Source organism: Moschus berezovskii, chromosome 23 (assembly GCF_049115385.1).
Source record: "Moschus berezovskii isolate FMDL1 chromosome 23, NW_MosBer_1.0, whole genome shotgun sequence".
Taxonomy (NCBI): domain Eukaryota; kingdom Metazoa; phylum Chordata; class Mammalia; order Artiodactyla; family Moschidae; genus Moschus; species Moschus berezovskii.
The window spans coordinates 31998010-32016780 of record NC_142482.1 but is presented as its reverse complement, the minus strand read 5'-3'; the positions used below and the strand labels follow the sequence as shown (position 1 = coordinate 32016780).

Here is an 18771-nt window from a genome sequence, read left to right as displayed (position 1 = left end):
CTCTTTTTAAAATGCACTTTTCTTGAGCCATGTTCATATATATAGTACATATGCTGATAATTAAAATTTGCATCAGGATGCATGCTACTATCTGAATATGAGAGCAAGCCTACACATTTTTAGGACTGGGGTAGGGGGAAGTATTCCATCATTAGGCTCGGCTTAGAACTTTTTTTTTTTTAAAGTAAGATGATCTGCTGAGATCTGCAGTGTGCTTACTCGTTTGGTAAGTATATGAATTTATTAATTCCCAAAGCTATAATGGGATCCCCTTGAGGATTGACAATATACTTACATCATGGATAAAAAAGAATTCCCATAGGGTTTTGAACTCGTAATGAGATGTTACAAAAACTGAGCTCCTTCTGCTTCTGTCTGAAACCTGATTTACTTAGAAGGGCAGAGAAGAGGCACCAGGAAGTAAACACACACTGTAAAGGCAATAAACACTCTGGAGACAGAATGGAGGGCTATTTTCTAAGTGAAAGTGTTAGTCGCTCAATAGTGTCTGACTCTTGCGACCCCAAGGACTGTAGATCACCAGGGTCCTCTGTCCATGGAATTCTCCAGGCTAGAATACTGGAGTGGATAGCCATTCCCTTCTCCAGAGGATCTTCTCAACCCAGGAATCAAACCTGGATCTCCCCTTTGCAGGCAGATTCTTTACAGTCTTTGAGCCAGCAAGTAAGGTGCTCATAAAAGCCTGCTTAGAAGAAATGGTGGTACAGTTGGGTCTTAAAGAATCAAAAGACTTTAGATAGATGGTGAGAAAGCACCCAGATATTTAAGGTAAGGATGTCAATTTAGCTTATTGGTATATCCAAGTCTGTTTAATTCTAAAACAGAAATAGTAGAGAATACTCAACCTTCCTTATTAGGCTACCACTCTGTTTTTTCCCTTCTCTGCTTCCCTGTCCTGACTTCCATTTCCTCTGACTTCTGCAGTCTGTCTTCCCGACCTTGGCGATGAGCTGAAGCTGGCCCCACTAAGGATACAGATGGCCCCGTTGCTATTGGCAGCACCAGCCCTTCTCTCTGCATCCCTCCCATCTGTGGACTACCGCCATTTCTCCTCCCTTGGGTACCACAACTCCATTCTCTCGCGCTTCTCACATCCTGTGGACGGCTCCCTTCTTTTCTCCTCTATGCTCTCTTTCTCTTCAGGCCATCTTGCCACTGCGGGTGGCATTCAGGGTTCTGCTTTCAGCTGTCTTGTGGTCCTGACCCTGTTTCCCTTCTCTCTACTTTTGACTCGAAGTTTGGATTGGGATGTGGGAAACAGTGAGCAGAGTTCTGGGCTCTATTTTGAGTAGAGATAACTAAAATAATAGGGCTTTGCTTAAAAGTAGCAAAGTAAAGAGGAAGAATGACATTGGGTTGGGCTGGAAAGGTGTTTTTTGTTCTGTTCTGTATTTTATATTTTCTTGGCTGCACCACATGTGGGATCTTAGTTCCTGGATCAAACTCACACCCCTTGCATTGGAAGCAGAGTGTCTTAACCACTGGACCACCAGGGGAGTCCCTGGAACGGGTGTGTTTTAACCTTTAGATATATGTGTCTGGCCACAAATTGGAAAAGTATAGAATTTGTATTCAATGTATTATCAATGAAATCTATGGAGGAGCTGAGACTGCAAAGTGAGAAAAGAATTGGTCTGAAAATAGAATCTTGAGGGTTTAGGGGACAAGCCAGTGAAGAACAGAGCAGTTCAGGCAAAGAAGGAAAGATGTGATGTCAAGGAAATAAAGCGGGGGAAAAAACGCAAGAAAATCAAATGTCAAATGCTCAGAGATAGTAAAAACTGTGCATTAAAAGTGGCTGTTCTATTTGATGTTTGAAAGTGAAAGTTGCTCAGTTATGTCTGACTCTTTGCAATCCCATGGACAATACAGTCCATGGAATTCTCCAGGGTGGAATACTGGAGAGGGTATCCTTTCCTTCTCCGGGGGGATCTTCTCAACCCAGGGATTGAACCCAGGTCTTCCGCATTTCAGGCAGATTCTTTACCAGCTGAGCCACAAGTTCATCAATTAGCAATATTTATGAGGTGCCTTGCAGTTTAAATAATACAAGGCAAATTTTTGCTTGTCTTTTAATCTACTTAATCCAAGGCTGAAATACAAAGTGTTTTGCTCAACAGCAAATTGAAATCCAGTTAAGTGTGATGGTAAAGGGGCAGGATTCTGGCTCTGGGTTTAAAGACCCTCAATATAAAAAACATTCCATCTACTCAAATCAGAAGTGACCTACAAAGCAGGAATCATCTCTTCTAAAACCAAGATGCCAAGCAAGACAGGAATCTTTGCCTTATTTGTCTGGAGGGAAGGATGCTTACATACTCGTGTGTGCATACTAAGTTGCTCAGTTGTGTCCAACTCTTGCAACGTCATGGACTATAGCCCACCAGGCTCTTCTGTCCATGGGATTCTCCAGGCAAGAATACTGGAGTGGGTTGCCATGCCCTCCTTCAGGGGATCTTCCAGACCCAGGGACCGAACCCCCGTCTGTCTCCAGTATTGGCAGGTGGGTTCTTTACCACTAGAACCACCTCTCATCCCCCTCAATGAACAGTCTTGTGACCTTTGAGTACATCTAGGGAGATCAGATTTACAAGTTTTGTTTCCTTAGTTTTTGGCCAGCATCTTTCCTGCACCTTAACTACAAAAATAATATTGTCTAACAAAGTGATTTGCAGATAACTCCTTTCTCTTTCAGGGGTTCAGTCCATCAGAATTTTGTTGACTTCACTTTTGCCACTGGCAAAATAATTGGCCACCTATTCACACTGAAAGGAGACATCGATTCCAATGTAGCCATCAGCCTTAGCAACAAAGCTTCCTTAGCGTTCTTACAAAAACATTTAGGTAAGATATGGCATCTTCTTCCCTGACACAGACCGGATGATTCTCAGGACAAAACTATCTTAACTCACGTGCATGTGTTCAGTCGTGTCTGACTCTTTGTAACCCTGTGGACTGTAGCCCACCAGGCTCCTCTGTCCATGGGGATTCTCCAGGCAAGAATACTGGAGTGGGTTGCCATGTCCTCCTCCAGGGAATCTTCCCGACCCAGAAGGCCAAACTTGGGTCTCTTGCATTGGCAGGTGGGGTTTTTTGGTTTTTGTTTTTACCACTGAGCTACCTGGGAAGCCCTATCTTAACTTAGCTCAAGTCCTATTTTAATGGTTCCCAGTTGGTTTACAACGTAACACTGCAATCACTTCAAAAACCATTTACTGTTTTGTGTACTGTGTGTCACAGGCAGCAAGCCTGCCTGTTAGAGCTAACAGGATTTCAGTGAAGCCAGGAGTGGGGATTTCCATGCTCAGACAGCACCGGGCCTCAGTCTTCCCATTCAGATGTTGCAACTATCTCATGCTCACAGAGGGCTTGTCAACTCCTTAATCCTGACATGGTGTGTGTGGTTTGTGAGGTTAGGATGCCCCCTAGAGGCACTGAGCTGTTTAATGCTCTCAAAAGTTGAGTATGTTCATTTCTCTCTTACAGGACTTGAGAAAGATTTTGATCAGTGGGATTCTTTAATTGAAGGTGAAGATGACCATCTTATTCCAGGGACCAACATTGACACAACCAACACCAAACCACTCTGCAGAACTCCAGAGGAATAGAGAGACCAAATTTAAAGAGCCTTTTAAAAAGTTTTGTTTACAAACTTGTCGAAAAGTGTATGATTTTAATATATTTTCTCAAATAGCTCATATTAAAAAATGTACGCTATACCACAATAGTGACTGAAGGTTGTATTAAGTTTTTTTCCCTTTAAATTTAGAAAAAGACGGCTACATATGAAAATCATAGCAGCCTAAATTTTAGTTTTACTAAAGTGATCCTTTTTCACAGTAAAAAAAAAACTGATTTTACATTAGTTCAACAGACACATATAATAAAACAGGCACAATGCCACTAAAAATGTGTTCGTGACCTAACACCCCTAAAAATATAAAAACAGATTTTCTTGCCTCTTTTTTTCTGTTATAGGCTATAGAATTGAGTTTTAGCATCATGGTCTGCTATGTAGGATTTGGCAGCGCTTCCATTTGATCTTGGGTCACAGTAAGAAAGAGAAGACCAAGTGGATAATAAAGCCATTGCTTTACCATGGAATTAGTGCTGGAGCACAATTTCAGTATGATGACCACATGGGGATGGATGCTGGTGACAAAACAAAGGCAGCAGATCCAAGCAAGCTGGTAATTTGCCTGCATTTACTTTCCTTACCATAGAGACACTCTGTTTACTAAAGAAAGGTGCATATGAGTGGCCCTCGATTCGAGCCATCAAACAGAAAGTTACTGATTCACCCATAGGCTGCGAAGGATAAAAAGGGAGAGAATATAGGTGTGTGTATGGCTGATCCATTTTGCTGTCCAATAGAAATTAACACAGCACTGTACTCCAATAAAAAGTAATTAAAAACATGAAAACAGGGAAAGTGAAAAAAAAGATCAAGATTCAACTTTCAAGAAATTCCAGTTTTGCTAACTTGAAAAGGCCACAATGTTTACTGCTTCATTTTCCATGAGTTTTATTTAATGGATCTTTTTTATTTTATATGGAGTAGTGAAAGGAGAAAAACACAAGAAATGGATGTAAAAAGATCACTGAAAGATTTGTACACTTACGCCTCTGGGAGTCATGGAAAATATGTTTTGTTTCCCAAGCAGTATAAACACTTCTGCCACTCATCAGTCAAGTATATTTGGGTCTAAGAATGGTCGTGTTCCTATGAATGCTTCATAATTAACTTTCATGAAAGCCAGTGAGAACAAGGATACTCAGTACTTAGTAAGCAAGCCTGGTTAACTATTCTATGCCTATTCCTTTTGCCTTGTTAATAAGTAACTGCGTTTTCTGATTTGGCACTCAGGCCTACCTTAATGTTTTAACATGCAAAATCACTCATTTTGAGAAATATGATTTCTCCTATAACTGTTCAGAGTAAATATTTTAAAATGAAGAGTTAAATTCTTTATCATGAAACTGATGGCTTTCTATAATCCGGTCTTCATACATCTTCTCTGACCTTTGCTCCCAAGAATTAATTCACAACTACAACTCCTACATGAATGAGCCAAATTTGTCTATTCATTATCCTAGGAACAAGCAATATACTCATCTACTTCAATTACGCTTAATGTAAAACCCTCTCATTTTTTACTTATTGAAATTTTACCCAACTTTTAAGGTTTTAATTCTCACTCTTCTCATTAGGCTTCAGAGTTCTCATAATGTTTCATACACATCTTTTTAGAAATGGACAACCATTTTAATAGAACTGATGTTCCATTCAACAGCACCTCTTTAAAATCCTGTTTGTGGCACACGCTGATGGGAAAGGATCCAATGAAGTTTAAAAAATATAACCTACCATAGTCCATACTGAGCCTCTTTCAGGGAAAAGAAGGAAATATTTATCAAATGCCTACTCCTTTTCTGGCACATTAAGTTATTTCTAATCTTAAAAACACTGCAAGAAAAGTTTTATTGTCCCCATTTTACAGCTGAGGAAGATCAAGGCTGAACAATAATATAATAACCTGCCCAGGTCACATATCTAGTAAGCCGCGTACAGGTAAGATCTATTTCCTAATATTAGGATCTGTTGGCGTGCTGCCACCTATGCAAAGCCCTGTTTTAAAAGCATGGGCTTTGAAGTTAGATGGGTCTAGGTTTGCTCAAGCCTCTGAGATTTGCTAGCTCTTTGACAGGCAAATTATTTATCTTCTCTGAAAAGCTTCAATTTTCTCACCTATAAAATATGGGTAATATTAACATGCATCTCAGAATCAAGGATTACATGAAAAACGGGCATTGAAGGACAACTGAGGGACTAATACATGAAAGCTAACATTTATTATTACTATGTATCCCCCAATTGTAGAATTGTGGTTTGTTGCATGACCACAGACTTCCTTTTTTTCCCCTTCTTTCGGCTGCACAGTGTGGCATGCAAGATCTTAGGTCCTCAGGAATTGAACCCCTGCCCTCTGCAGTGGAAACTCAGAGTCTTAACCACTGAACTGCCAAGGAAGTCCCAGATATTTTTAATAAAATGAAATTATACTTTTAAGGACAAATTTTATTCAAATCTTGTGTCATATTAGTATACTTCTAAATTCAAACAGAGTATTAGTCAAAACTAGAACAGCAAAGCTTCAAAAACAAAACAAAAATTTTGAAGGAGTTACTGCTAACAAAGCCATCCCCCCCAAGTAGCATGTCAGAAACCTATAATTTTCTATTTTAAACTATTATTCAGAAGAAACAAAAATACTCCTTTTTTTGCAATGTGAGTAATGTGTTAGCAAACTGTTTAGCCAAATAAATCCTCCCAACTGATTAGAAAGATGACACATTTAAAGGGAGAGGAAACATCTCAACTCCATATATACAGAAATGGTACTATAAATACACCACACAGGCAGTCTGAGATCTGTTTTGTTTTCAACACAAAGTTTTCAAAAATGACAATTTCTTGTATTTACACACTCTCAATTTTCTCAAATATTTTTGTTGGTCTGGTTGAGATGGCACTTATTTCAGAGCAGCTTTGAACTGACTGACCACACTTACAGATCCACAGTTAAATCTCTATCATCTCCAGGCCTCTTTTCTGAAACAAAAAGAGAAAAACCTCGGGTTGATAAACGTAAAAATAAGAAAAAAAAAAAATTGGGGGGGGAAGGTGGTGTAGGGGGTAATGTGTTGTGGCTTACAGAATCTTAGTTCCCTGACTAAACATCAAACCCATGTCCCCTGCAGTGGAAGCATGAAGTCCTAACCTCTGAAACACCAGGGAGTGCCCAAGAAGATTATTTACGTGGGTGCCACCATGACAAAATTCATGTCCTTTAAAAATGGGGAGAGGGAATAGATGTGTATTCTAACTACTACAGGGAATTATTCCTACAGATATGATTTTTTTAAAAATATTTTAGTCCTCACACTGTATTTATTATCATATAAAATTTCTCTAAAAGATTATGAAATTGGCATATTTTATATTTTACTAGGATGATGTTGACAAATAGCTCTTTGTTCTCTTTCATTAATGCATACTTTCATATAACACTAAAGTCATCAAGAGCTGATTTCATTCTCCACATGCCTCAATATTGAGAGTCCCATGGACTGTAAGGAGATCCAACCAGTCCATCCTAAAGGAGATCAGTCCTGGGTGTTCATTGGAAGGACTGATGTTGAAGCTGAAACTCCAATACTTTGACCACCTCATGCGAAGAGCTGACTCATTTGAAAAGACCCTGATGCTGGGAAAGATTGAGGGCAGGAGGAGAAGGGGACGACAGAGAATGAGATGGTTGGATGGCCACCGACTCGATGGACATGGGTTTGGGTGAACTCCGGGAGTTGGTGATGGACAGGGAGGCCTGGTGTGCTGCGGTTCATGGGGTCGCAAAGAGTCAGACACGACTGAGCGACTGAACTGAACAGATGCCACAATTCTAAGAACCAGTGTGCCACTTATGAAAAAGATCATGCAATAACCAGGAACATCCAACAAACTGAATCAACTAAAAACTCTCAAAAGAAATTCCAAGAGAATATTTAACAAAGATCACTTGAACGTCTGTATCTGATTAAGCAGACACAAACCCTGACATGACCAGATACTGGAACTATCCAATATAGATTTTGAAGCAAGAAGTTCAACAAACTCCAAACAGGATAAATTGAAGTGTCTAGATATAGCCTGGGAAATCACTTATCATATAATCTTAACTGAAAAACACAATTTATGTGTGTATGGTGTATATGTATGATGAAATTAACCGTGTTCAAAATACATTGCTGATATGTTTCCGTTCCGTTCCGTTCTGTCGCTCAGTCGTGTCCGACTCTTTGCGACCCCGTGGACTGTAGCCTACCAGGCTTCTCCGTCCATGGGATTCTCCAGGCAAGAATACTGGAGTGAGTTACCGTTTCCTTCTCCAGGGGATCTTCCCGACCCAGGGATCGAACCCGGGTCTCCCGCATTGGAGGCAGACACTTTAACCTCTGAGCCACCAGGGAAGCCCGAAATTATTAAAATCAAACTGATTAATCTGTCTTTAGATGGATGTATAACAGGTGATTGCTACTTTCTCCTTTTTAACTTTACCATTTTCCCAGATTTTCTGCATCAAATGTATTTTATCAAGGTCACAAACAACAATTTTCTTTTTTTTAATCCCAAAATGAAAATCAAGGAGGAAAATATTAATAAGTAGTTTGCCCAAAGAGTTACAGGGTATAAAATCCAGAAACGTTGATTGTGTTGTTGCTGTTTTCCATTGCTGTTATTACATGTGTTTTTTCTTCCATTATTCCTAAACACAAATGCTTAGAAAACAGTTCAAGTTGAAACAGAGCAGGACTCTATGGTCCCTGCCCCACTGTGTCCTCAGCCTGCCTTTTGTCTGAAAATAAATTTAATCAGAAAAGTGAGAAAATTCAGAAACAAAGGAAAACAGTCAAAGGAGACCAAATAATAACAATGTAGTCATTAAGCGTAGTCCAGGACCTTCTCAAGGTTCCTTTTCAAGGGCTGTAGATAATGTGCTGAGCCATATCCTGTGAGCTGGCTTGCAGATATTGAAATACCAGATAAAGAAATTAACTACATGATGATCAGACTGTAGCCATGACATAACCAGACATAATTCCAAGAACTGGCCTAGAAGAAACAGAAACAAACTGGGCCTGGAACTGAAGATCAACTGTACCTAAAATAACCAAGATGACTCTGGTCAGACCACTGATGACCCGTTTCAGGATGACTGCCAAAGATGACTGTGTTGTTTCTACATGTAGTGCCCTCCTTCTGTCTATAAAAGCTCCTGCCTACTGACTATCAGTGGGGACAGTCGGCCTCTGGACAGACGTCCGCCCTCCCCTCACCCCAACCCAGATGCCGGCACCTGAAATAAAGCAAACTTTCCTTTCCACCAACATGGCCTCTTTAATGGTTTCTAAGCGGTGAGCCGTGGGACCCGCATCTTTCAGTAACGAAGTAACCTTTCAAAATGAAGAACAGTCTCACTAATTACTGTTTAAATATACTCATACCTCAGATGGACTCTTATCCAATTTGGGTATACCATTCCAGACATTCTCAGGGTTCACTACCTCCTCTGTGCCATTTGAAAGGTGCAAAACCTACAGAAGAAAAAGATTAATAAAAACTGGTAATTCCAAACACTGTCACTGATTTATGTTAGTTACACAGTATCCTTTTTCAAATTAAATATGTTAAAAGGCAGTTACAATGATTTTGTTAAACTTCAGCATTACATTTCAACTCAATGGTACACCAGTCCAAAAAAAACATATATTGAGTATCTACGCCTAGACATCAAAGATGGATGTTCTCAGATTCTCATGGTGTAAGACTACACATTCCTAATCCTTCCCCCTTGAAATTCTTCATTAGCCAGCCAGTGAGGGCAAAGTCCAGGAATCGACATTTAGGAAATGTGCCAAGGGATTCTGACACAGGTGGTTTTTCAAACCACAGGAAAAACACCATTTACTGAAGGTTTCTAAGAGATTTTACACAAGGGAATGACCGAGTCAGATTCTCATTTGACAAACAGCACATTGGCAATGTGGAGAAACAACTGCTAGAAGACCAGAAGTAAACCAATAGAAGGTTATCAGAGGAATCTAGTCTGGGGTTGGTTCCCTGGTGGCTCAGACGGTAAAGAATCTGCCTGCAATGCAGAAGACCCAGGTTCGATCCTTGGGTTGGGAGGATCCCCTGGAGAAGGAAATGGCTATCCACTCCAGTTTCTTGTCTGGAGAATTCCATGGACGGAAGAGCCTGGCGGGCTACACGGGATTGCAAAGAATTGGACTAACAGTTGTGAAATGAGAAACTTAACCAAAATAGTGGCATTAGGTGTAAGTTTTAACTGAGATAAGAAGTGGAAAGTATGGAACTCAGTGACTGATAGGATTCCAGGGAGATGAAAACGCCCTGAACGCTTAAATATAAACCTTCTAAATGGTTTTTGCACTGTATCAATTATCAGGGGGAATGAGCAGGTAACTAATCTGTTCAATGGGATTTTCTAATCTGGCAGTTTGGCAAAATTTCCTTAACAATCTGCAAGTACATTTTGAGACAAGGTACTGCAATTTTACATACCTTTGTGCCCTCTTCAGCTATTTCCAAAATCTCACATTTAGACCACGAGTTTCTGAGACTTGACCACACAACACATTTGGATCCAACAGTAAATCCTTCCAGAGTGTACGTGTTCTCTGGTTGAGCTACCAGATTGAATACAGCAAGAGTCAACCCTTATCTCTTAATTTCTTAATGTCTGACATGCAAGCAAAGCATTTCCCTACCATGCATTTACTACTTTCATATCATCGATATCATGGCACAGTACAGCGTGTCTGTCTCCCTAAATAACATGATCTCTATTTAGTTTTTAAAACTGTATGTATGTGGACACATAGAAAGAGTGACAGACAGATGAAGGAAGTACATGCACCATCACAGCATTCACAGTGGCCACTTCTTGGTGGTGGAATTATGACGATTTTCATTCTCCTTAGTCTACTGTTTTCTCTATTTCGTACACTGTAATAATATTGCAAGCATGCAACAATCTAATAAATAAAACTGACATTTAAAAGTCTAACACTGACTTTTTTAAAAAAAACCTAAAAGATAAGCCATTTTGTGTAACTTTCAAATCTTATTAAGTAGGCAAGAAAAGAGCAGCAAAAATAATTTATACAAAACTTATTTAAAAAGTTAATGGTAATGAGTGTTCGCCAATATTTACTCATGGTTATTAACTTTGTTAATATAGGCTCCCTAACTCTACTCTTTTAAGGGTTTCAAAATGAACGGCAAAGTATATGTACGAAGAAAAACAGTTGTTTTAAAAATCTGCTAAAATGATCCCCAATGTAAATTCATGCCTACATTAAGGATGGCAAAGGAACACTACATATTTTTAAAAGCTGACCAAAAAACATAACGTCTTGATCTAGAGATGATTTGCTTACATTTGAAATGGGACTACATTTTAGAGACACAGATTTTAAGCATTCTATTTTTAAAAGCAAGAATAATTCAGCATTTTGCACAGCATATAAAGTATTATTTCACAATTTCATCCCTTAATTTCTTCATGTTTAAAATACCCTCCATAAAAATCCAAATCTAATTCTCTTTTCAGGTTTTCAACTCCCCTTTAATTCAATACTAAATATTCTTTTCTCTTTAAGATAAATAACTGTTTTTCCTTAAGTTAAATAAAAGTGAACGGGGGGTCAAAGACTGCACATACCTGGGATATGATCTGGTAAGGTGTAATTGTGTTTCCTTGCATCTCTGTATTCTTCTTCAGAAGAGGTCAATGATGACACGGCATCTCTGTTTGCACCTTCTGTAAATTCTTCTTTATAGATACTCATTTCAATCTGCATCTTGGCATCGCAAGTCTGTCTGCCCAGGCGCAGCCTATGCTCCTCATCAAAGCTTTCCGCACAACTGGATCCTCTCATGTCCTTAGTGCACATGGATTCTTGGGCTTTCTGACTAACCCTTAAAGACAAAGGGTTTATTGTGTCCTCCAGACACAGCTGGGCTGTAGGCAGTTCTAGTTCAGGCTGTTTCTCGTCTCCACAGTTGAGGGGCAGCTGCCCTGGCAATGGTGGCAGGGTGACCTCTGGGTCACAGCCTTGGGGAAGAGTAATGGTTGGAGGCACCAGGCCGAGATCTTCTTTCTCCTCATCCCCGACCAGGGAATGCTGCAATTCGATGGATTCCAGCTCCAGGGACTCTTTGGACTCATTGTCAGGAGAAAGTGGCACCTCGAGAGAATTCAGTTCCAGGACCTCCTTTGCTTCGGTGGCATGTGGGAAGAATGTGTTAAATCCTGGCATTGGGTACTTATCATCAAACTTTGCTCTGTCACCCAGTAGGCCCTTGACTTTTTCTTCCAGCAACTTGGTGCCAATCTTATCTTCGCCTGGGTTTTCAAAAACTTCAAAAATGTTATCAGTTTTGGGGTCATAGAATTTACCTGGTTGCATTTCAAGGATGTTTAAGTCTTTGTTGAGTCTTTCCAAGAGCTCAGCTGTCTGGGATTCAACATGGAGTATTCTCTCTCGTCCAGCTTTACTGCTTGATTTCTTAAATCCAACCTCGGGACTGGGGAACCCAAGAGCTCCCTTTATTTCTGCCTCATTTTTTTCATACCTCAGATCACTGCTACTCATACCAATCTTAGAATATTTCTTCATTTTCTCACTAACACTTTCACCTTTGCTTTTCAAGTCAACAATGGCTAAAGGGATATCACAAACGTCCCTTTTGATGTCTAATATTGTTATCTCCAACACATCTTCTGTTACTATTTCATAAAAGTAGTCACATCCCTCACGAGGGCATGCGCCCTGTGAAATATTAAATCCTGAAAGGCAACATGGAAAGGCTTGCATGGGCACGGCCAAAAGCTCAGAAGGGATGTTCCAGAGTGCTTTTGGGTCCACAGAGTCTTCAACGTTTCCAAAGTCCACAAGCCTGATGGACACAAGATAATCTTCACAAATACTGGTGACAAGGGCCCTGTAATAATGCCCGTCTTCTCTGTATCTCACTATGCAAGGATCTCCAATACGAGGGCAGTGGATACGACTTCTCCGATCTGTCACCTGCTCTCCCGCAGTCTGTACTTCCACTTCTAAATGCTGAAGTTTCTCGGTATCCGCAAACTGACACCAAAAATATTCAGGTCCGTCGATCACCGTGGCATAAGCTCTTATCGTCTTCATCTTTGGATTATACCAGTTAAGAAACATAGAAGTGTCTATGTCTGTTTTGCTGACCGATGTGGAACAGGCCCCTTGAACTATTTGGGTAGAAAACCCTAGTTGAGATTTTTCACTGAACGCATATCTGCTCACCATATCTTTGGCTATGATCCCGTGTTCATCAGCAAGAGTAACTTCCCATTTGTCTTGAAACTGAACAAATTCGCATCTTATTTGCGCCTCATCTGTCCTTTGGGAAAAGTAATGCATCACTTCCTTATGGTTGAAAATCCCAGGAACTCCAAATCCCTTTAAGGAACAGGGAATGCACAGTCCTGGTAACAGCGTGTTAACATGGTCAAGTTTGCCTATTTTGTTTGTGTGAACCACAGAGACATTGCCATAATCTATAAACTGCACAGAGAGAAGGCCATTGGGTTGTGGTTCCTTGACCACAGCACGATACCATAAATCATCTTCTGGGAAAAGAGCACATATTACATCTCCTCTTTGCAAAGGTGGACCTGCATAATATTCAGGCCTTGTTCTAGTATCATTTAACCTCTCTGAAAGACGATCAATTTCAGCCTCATCTTCTGTCAGTTGAACGTAAAAGTCTGAAAGGTCATTTATATGAGAAACATACACAGTTGTTTTAAATCCAGGCATTATAGCCTTCTGAGGGAACTCAGAAATTTTTAGAGGCAAACCTTTGTCACATGAATCTCTTAGTTTTCTCTCTGAAAGAGAGGCTTCTAGTTTTGTGGCTTTCAAAGAGGGCTCCGCCGAACTTTCTAATTTCTTGTCTGTTGTTAATGGAGACACTTGATTATTTTTATTTCCCACAGAGTCCTGGTGCGGAGTGACTAAGTTTATCTTTGTTGAACTTTGTAAAAGTTTGAGCTCCCTACATGCTGAGCTGATCTTAGGTTTGTATGATTCTCTGAAGAGTGCCATACTATCTGGTTTGTTCTCTGATTTACTTAAATACTCTGTAGGTGACAACTTCACATCTCCCTTTTTCACTTCAAGAGTTTCAGTTGTAGAGAGGAGTGCTTTGCTTTTTTTTCTACTTGTCCCATCTTTGTAACCCAGGAGCCCTAACTTCTCGTTAATATTAGCATTAATTTGAATGCTATCATTGTATAGTTCAATAATCAGTCTTCCATCTGGATCTTTTGCTACAACCAGAGCCTTCAATGACTTATCTAAAACAGTCTCCCGAAACCACGCTGTAACTTCTTCTGGTATATGATCAGGAATATCAGATAATGAACATTTAATGGCTTGCATGGGCAAAAGTAAGACATCATGTGCATCGCTAGGCACCGGGCACAGATCATCACTTGTTACCACATAAATGTTCCCAAAATCAACAAAGAATACTTTACTTGGTTCTTTTTCTATGATTACCCCCCTAAACCAGTTTCCGTCAGTATACTTGGCAAGGCACAATGTGCCAGGGACCAAGTGAGATGTTCTTAAATGCAGCAAAACTTGACTTAATTGTGTAATACGATGGGACAGCTGTTCTAAAATACTTGCATTTCTTCCCAGCTGGCAATAAAATGTCCAAGGGTCATAAACATGTGTTATGTACACTGACTCTTCACTTCCAATTTTCATGTCATGTGTAGAATAGAAGTAAGAATGGAGATGAACAGAGAACTCCAGAGGTTTCTGAAGTTTTACTGGTCTTGCAAGTCTCTTTTCTACCAAAAAATGACATACACTCCGGAAAGGTGTTAGCAGATCCACCACATTAAACAGTTCTTCATCATGAATGGAAGCCAGAGCAAATATTGTGCACTTTAATTCTAGACTGTTTTCCTGAGCATTATCTATGAATTCAATAAAAGCTTGGATTGCCTTTTCACCCCAAAGAAAAGGATTTTGTCCCATTGGCTGAATTAAATTATAAAGGCTGCACCTAAAAGCCTGAACCTCAGCCTTTAGAAACTCTTCAGTAATTGAATAAATATTCTTCACAGATACCATTTCTTTGTCCCCATAATCTACAAATATGACTTTGACATGCTCTGAAGATTGTGCCCCAGTAATTAGAGCTCTGGACCATTTTCCATCTGCTGTTCGTTTTGCCAAACAAGCAGGAGTAGTGCCCTGGTGGGGAGGAGCTGTGTTGTTGCAATAGTCCTGAATATCGCACATGAGTGCTTTAAATCCTTGTGTGTTCCTGGTCAGCTGACACCAAAAATAGCCGGGATTTTCAACGCAAGATACTTTGACTTCCACTGTAGTTCCAACTTGTAACTCTCCTTTACAAGAAGAGCCTGGCTCAATTCCCAAGAAATTCTGTACCAGAGGAGAATAAACAGACACTCTTTTCTCATTGTCCTGCACAAATCCAGCTGAAATGTTTGTCGTAACTGCTGTGTCAGTCACTACTTCTGGAACAGCTGTAGTTTTACCATCACTCATGGCTTTTTGTTCTACTTCCTTCTTGGCAGAAGATATTCTGTTACTGTCTGTGGTAAAATGGTTTGAAACATGCCCTGGAGAGTGGACACTTACGGAAAGACTGTCCTTTGTTTCAAATTCCTGGTACTTGGCAAATCCAGCTTGAGCCATCACCTTACTAATGTTTTCCTCCCCTGTTCTTGATTCATCAAGAATCTCAATAATATACTGATTATCCTGCTTATCAAGGACATGGATAACTAACTCTTTGTGGAGCACAGTCTTTTTAAAAAAGGAAATTGCCTCTTGGCTCCAGTTTTCTCCCAAAGGCCAAATATCGGCCAGGGTGCACTGCAGGGCCAGTATTGGTAGCCGCCTAAACTGAGGGAGTAGCATCCTCACATCATACCGGTCCACGTTTTCCGAATTGCCCCGGTCAACTAAGAACACATCCACATTCTGGTCGTCTAATCGGGTGACCATAGCCCGGAAGTAGCCATTTTCTTTCCATTTGACACAGCAAAGATCATCGGCTTCAGGTTTCAAGATGACACCGTCCAGCTTACTGGCGGAGGCATAGAAACTGCACATTTTCTTCATCAGTTTGCTGAAGGTGCCATTGTGTTTCCTCAACCTAATCCAAAACTCAGAAGGGTTTTTCACAAACTCCACCTGGGCGTCATAGAAGGTGTTCATCTTTAACCTGATAGATGGTAAGGTGGGGAGTGAAATCTCTTCATCCATTTCTTCTGCAGAAGACTGACATTGAAAAGCTGTTTCCGGTTCTTCCTCCTCCTCCTCCTCCTCTCTGCCCTGGCTCTGAAGGAATCGGTCAGCCAAGCAACAGCACTGTACTCCGAACACACAGTTAAGATTAATCCCATCTTCGCCATACAAGGTGACGTAATACACATGCTCGAAGGAACAATAAAATTCAATCTTTGCGTTCACTGCCTGGCCCAGAATCAGTGCCTTCAGGTCACCGACCTGTGACCGAGACCAACCTCTCCCACCATCCCAGAGTCCGTACAGTGCGCAAGGGTAAGTCACCACGGGCATCCGAAAATATTCAGGCAGCAAGTAGCGGAGGCTACTACAACTCACTAGCTCCTTCCTTCCGTAGTCGACGTGAAGCACCTGGGCACAGCGCTGGGGCCGGAAAGTCTCAAGCAAGAGCGCCCTGTACCAAAGTCCATCCAACCCGCAGGATGCGCAAGGAGAGCCCGGCTTGTCTGGGCTCTCCTCTCTCTCCTCCCAGAGGGCGCTGGTAGAGTGCTTGTCCCCAGTCCCCGGGGAACCCCGGTATACCTGAGCCATGCTCTCGGAGAGGCGGAGGATCTCCTGAGAGAGGCTGCGGAGCTGGCAGTGAATGCGGTGGGGATGGCAAACCTGGGTAACCACCACGGGCTCCGTCACGCCCAGCTGCAGCCGAGGGTAGAAGTAATCCAGGCCAGGCTGCTCCTGCTTAGGGGGTACTCGCGGGACCACCGGGGCCCTGGGGCCCAGGACAGGCGTGGGGGACGAGAGGTAGCGCTTAAGCAGGGAGCGGAAGAGGCCGTCGGGCACCTGCCGGGCCAGGCCGAGCTCCTGCATCTGCTGGGACAGCTCGGGCACCTCCAGGAGGACCAGGCGGTGGAGCAGCAGCACGTCCAGGACGCGCCCGTGCACTTCCTTGCCCTGCAGATGGCTAAGGAAGTCCACGGCGCTGGCCGCCCAGTGCTGGGGCTCGCCGCCGCCGCCCGCCGGCACCAGGCCGGCCAGCACGCAGCCCAGCACCTCCGACGGCAGGTGGAAGAACTCGCTGCGCCCGGGAGCCAGCGAGCCCGCCCCGGCCGCGATGGTGCAGCCCTCATCCAGCAGGAAGACCCGGCTCTCCTGCGCCTGCCGGCTGACCACGCGGCCGCGGTGCCACAGCCGCCCCACCTGCACCAGGCACAGCTCGCCAGGCAAGGCCGAGGCGCCGCCCAGCATCCACGGGCCGCGTGCGGCCGCCGCCGCTTCCTGGATCTCCCGGCTCAGCCGCACGTACTCGTCTCGCCGCTCGCCCAGCAGCCCCCACAGCTGCACGGGAATCACCTCGGGCTGCACGTCCACGAAGGACACCCGCAGCACCAGCGAGGCCCCCGGCGTCGGCAGCCCGGGCGTCGAGCACATCGCCGCCGCGCCGCCCGGCCCGGCCCGCGAAACCCCGGCGCCGCTAGGAGGGGAGCCCCGCAGACGCGGGCCCGCCCGACACACGGCCAGGGAAGGCTACTCGGCCCGGCGCCCACGCCGCAACGCCGCCGCCGTCGCTGCCGGGCCTCACCTGCTCGCGCCGACTGGTAAGACCCGACGGCCGGCCCAACCGCCCAGGGTCGCGCCGCCGCGCAGGCATTTGCAGCGCGAGGCGCCCTGGCTTCCGGCCGCGGGCGGCGGGCGGGTCTGCGTGGACCGCGGGGCGGAGCCGGGGCCCCCGGGGGGCGGCGGGAACGCAGGCTCTGGGCGCAGAAGGGGCCTCGGGAGCCGAGCCGCGGCGGGATCCCGAGGCCGCCTGTCGCTGCTCCGAGCGCCTTCGACTCGCTTCGGCCCGGTCCGGGGACCTGGCGAGGCCCAGACCACGCAGGGACCGCCTCCTCGGCCGTCTAAGCGAGACAGACGGAGCCCGGCGAACCCTGCACGCGGCGAGCCATTGAAGAGCCGCGAAGGAGAAAGGGAGGCGCGAACCGCACGTTCCGGGCGTTGGGCCAGAACTCTCAGAGACCCGGGGCGCTCCCCGGAGCGGACCGTGCGGTGGCGCTGGCGTCCCCGGGGCGGACACTGGCTGTGCGCTCTCAGCGAGGTAGCCGCGGAGCCTATCGCTGACGGTCTCGTCTGTGAGCTTGTTGGCTCACCTGGATAGAGTTATGATGAGGGTTACACAGAGTGTTAAATGCTTCCTTCCCCGCGATTACCCCTTGGGTTTCTTTGCTGTTTTGTCTGCCCACTTTGCAGGCGTTTGGTCTCCATTTACGCATGAAGCTACTGTAGAACCAGACACCCATACACACTTGTAAAACTGGTAAAAATCTGAATTTGTGGGTTATTCCAATGCCATTTTGCTGGTTTTGATTAGTGTACTACAGTTGTTTAAGATTTGAGTAGAATTGGGTGAAAAGTGAATGGAAATTTCCTGGACATTTTTTGCAGCTTTGAAATTAGGTAGTGCTATACTGTGATTCATGGGGTCGCGGAGAGTCGGACACGACTGAGCGACTGATCTGATCTGATCTGATACTTTGGCCACCTCATGCGACGAGCTGACTCACTGGAAAAGACTCTGATGCTGGGAGGGATTGGGGGTGGGAGGAGACGGGGACGACAGAGAATGAGATGGCTGGATGGCATCACCAGCTCGATGGACATGAGTTTGAGTGAACTCCGGGAGTTGGTGATGGACAGGGAGGCCTGGCGTGCTGTGATTCATGGGGTCGCAAAGAGTCGGACAGGACTGAGCGACTGAACTGAACTGAACTTTATTCTTTTTCCTCAAAATGGTTCTGGCTATCTAAGGTCTTTGCTTTTTCAAATGTATTTGAT

General features: G+C 43.7%; 2 protein-coding genes across 3 annotated transcripts in view; one reads left to right on the top strand and one right to left on the bottom strand.

Annotated features, from left to right (window-relative positions):
* PLA2G7 (phospholipase A2 group VII) overlaps positions 1–3748 on the top strand; it is a 37245-nt gene extending 33497 nt beyond the window's left edge. The window contains 3 exon segments of the mRNA XM_088831035.1: positions 2717–2865; positions 3508–3591; positions 3594–3748. Coding sequence (XP_088687161.1) covers positions 2717–2865; positions 3508–3591; positions 3594–3715 — 355 coding nt within the window. The 3' untranslated portion in view covers positions 3716–3748.
* Positions 3749–6300: 2552 nt separating this feature from the next.
* Positions 6301–17370, bottom strand: TDRD6 (tudor domain containing 6). Of its 2 annotated transcripts, XM_055406689.2 has the most exons (4): positions 11331–17370; positions 10169–10293; positions 9088–9177; positions 6301–6634 (listed from the first exon to the last, which is right to left on the bottom strand). In XM_055406689.2, the coding sequence occupies exons 1-4, from the start codon at positions 17368–17370 to the stop codon at positions 6605–6607; spliced, it is 6285 nt and encodes a 2094-aa protein (XP_055262664.2). In that variant the 3' UTR covers positions 6301–6604. The 2 variants fall into 2 exon arrangements, with proteins under 2 accessions (XP_055262664.2, XP_088687160.1); XM_088831034.1 differs by lacking the exon at positions 9088–9177.
* Between the last annotated feature and the right edge of the window lie 1401 nt (positions 17371–18771).

What these genes read in the sequence shown, in the direction of transcription:
- TDRD6 (XM_055406689.2), bottom strand. Translation starts at nt 17,370, where the DNA reads ATGTGCTCGACGCCCGGGCTGCCGACGCCGGGGGCCTCGCTGGTGCTG. An exon ending in CTTACCAGATCATATCCCAG is followed by an intron (nt 10,294 to 11,330) that starts GTATGTGCAGTC and finishes TCAATCTGGTAG; the next exon opens with CTCAACCAGAGAACACGTAC. An exon ending in TAGCTGAAGAGGGCACAAAG is followed by an intron (nt 9,178 to 10,168) that starts GTATGTAAAATT and finishes TTTCTTCTGTAG; the next exon opens with GTTTTGCACCTTTCAAATGG.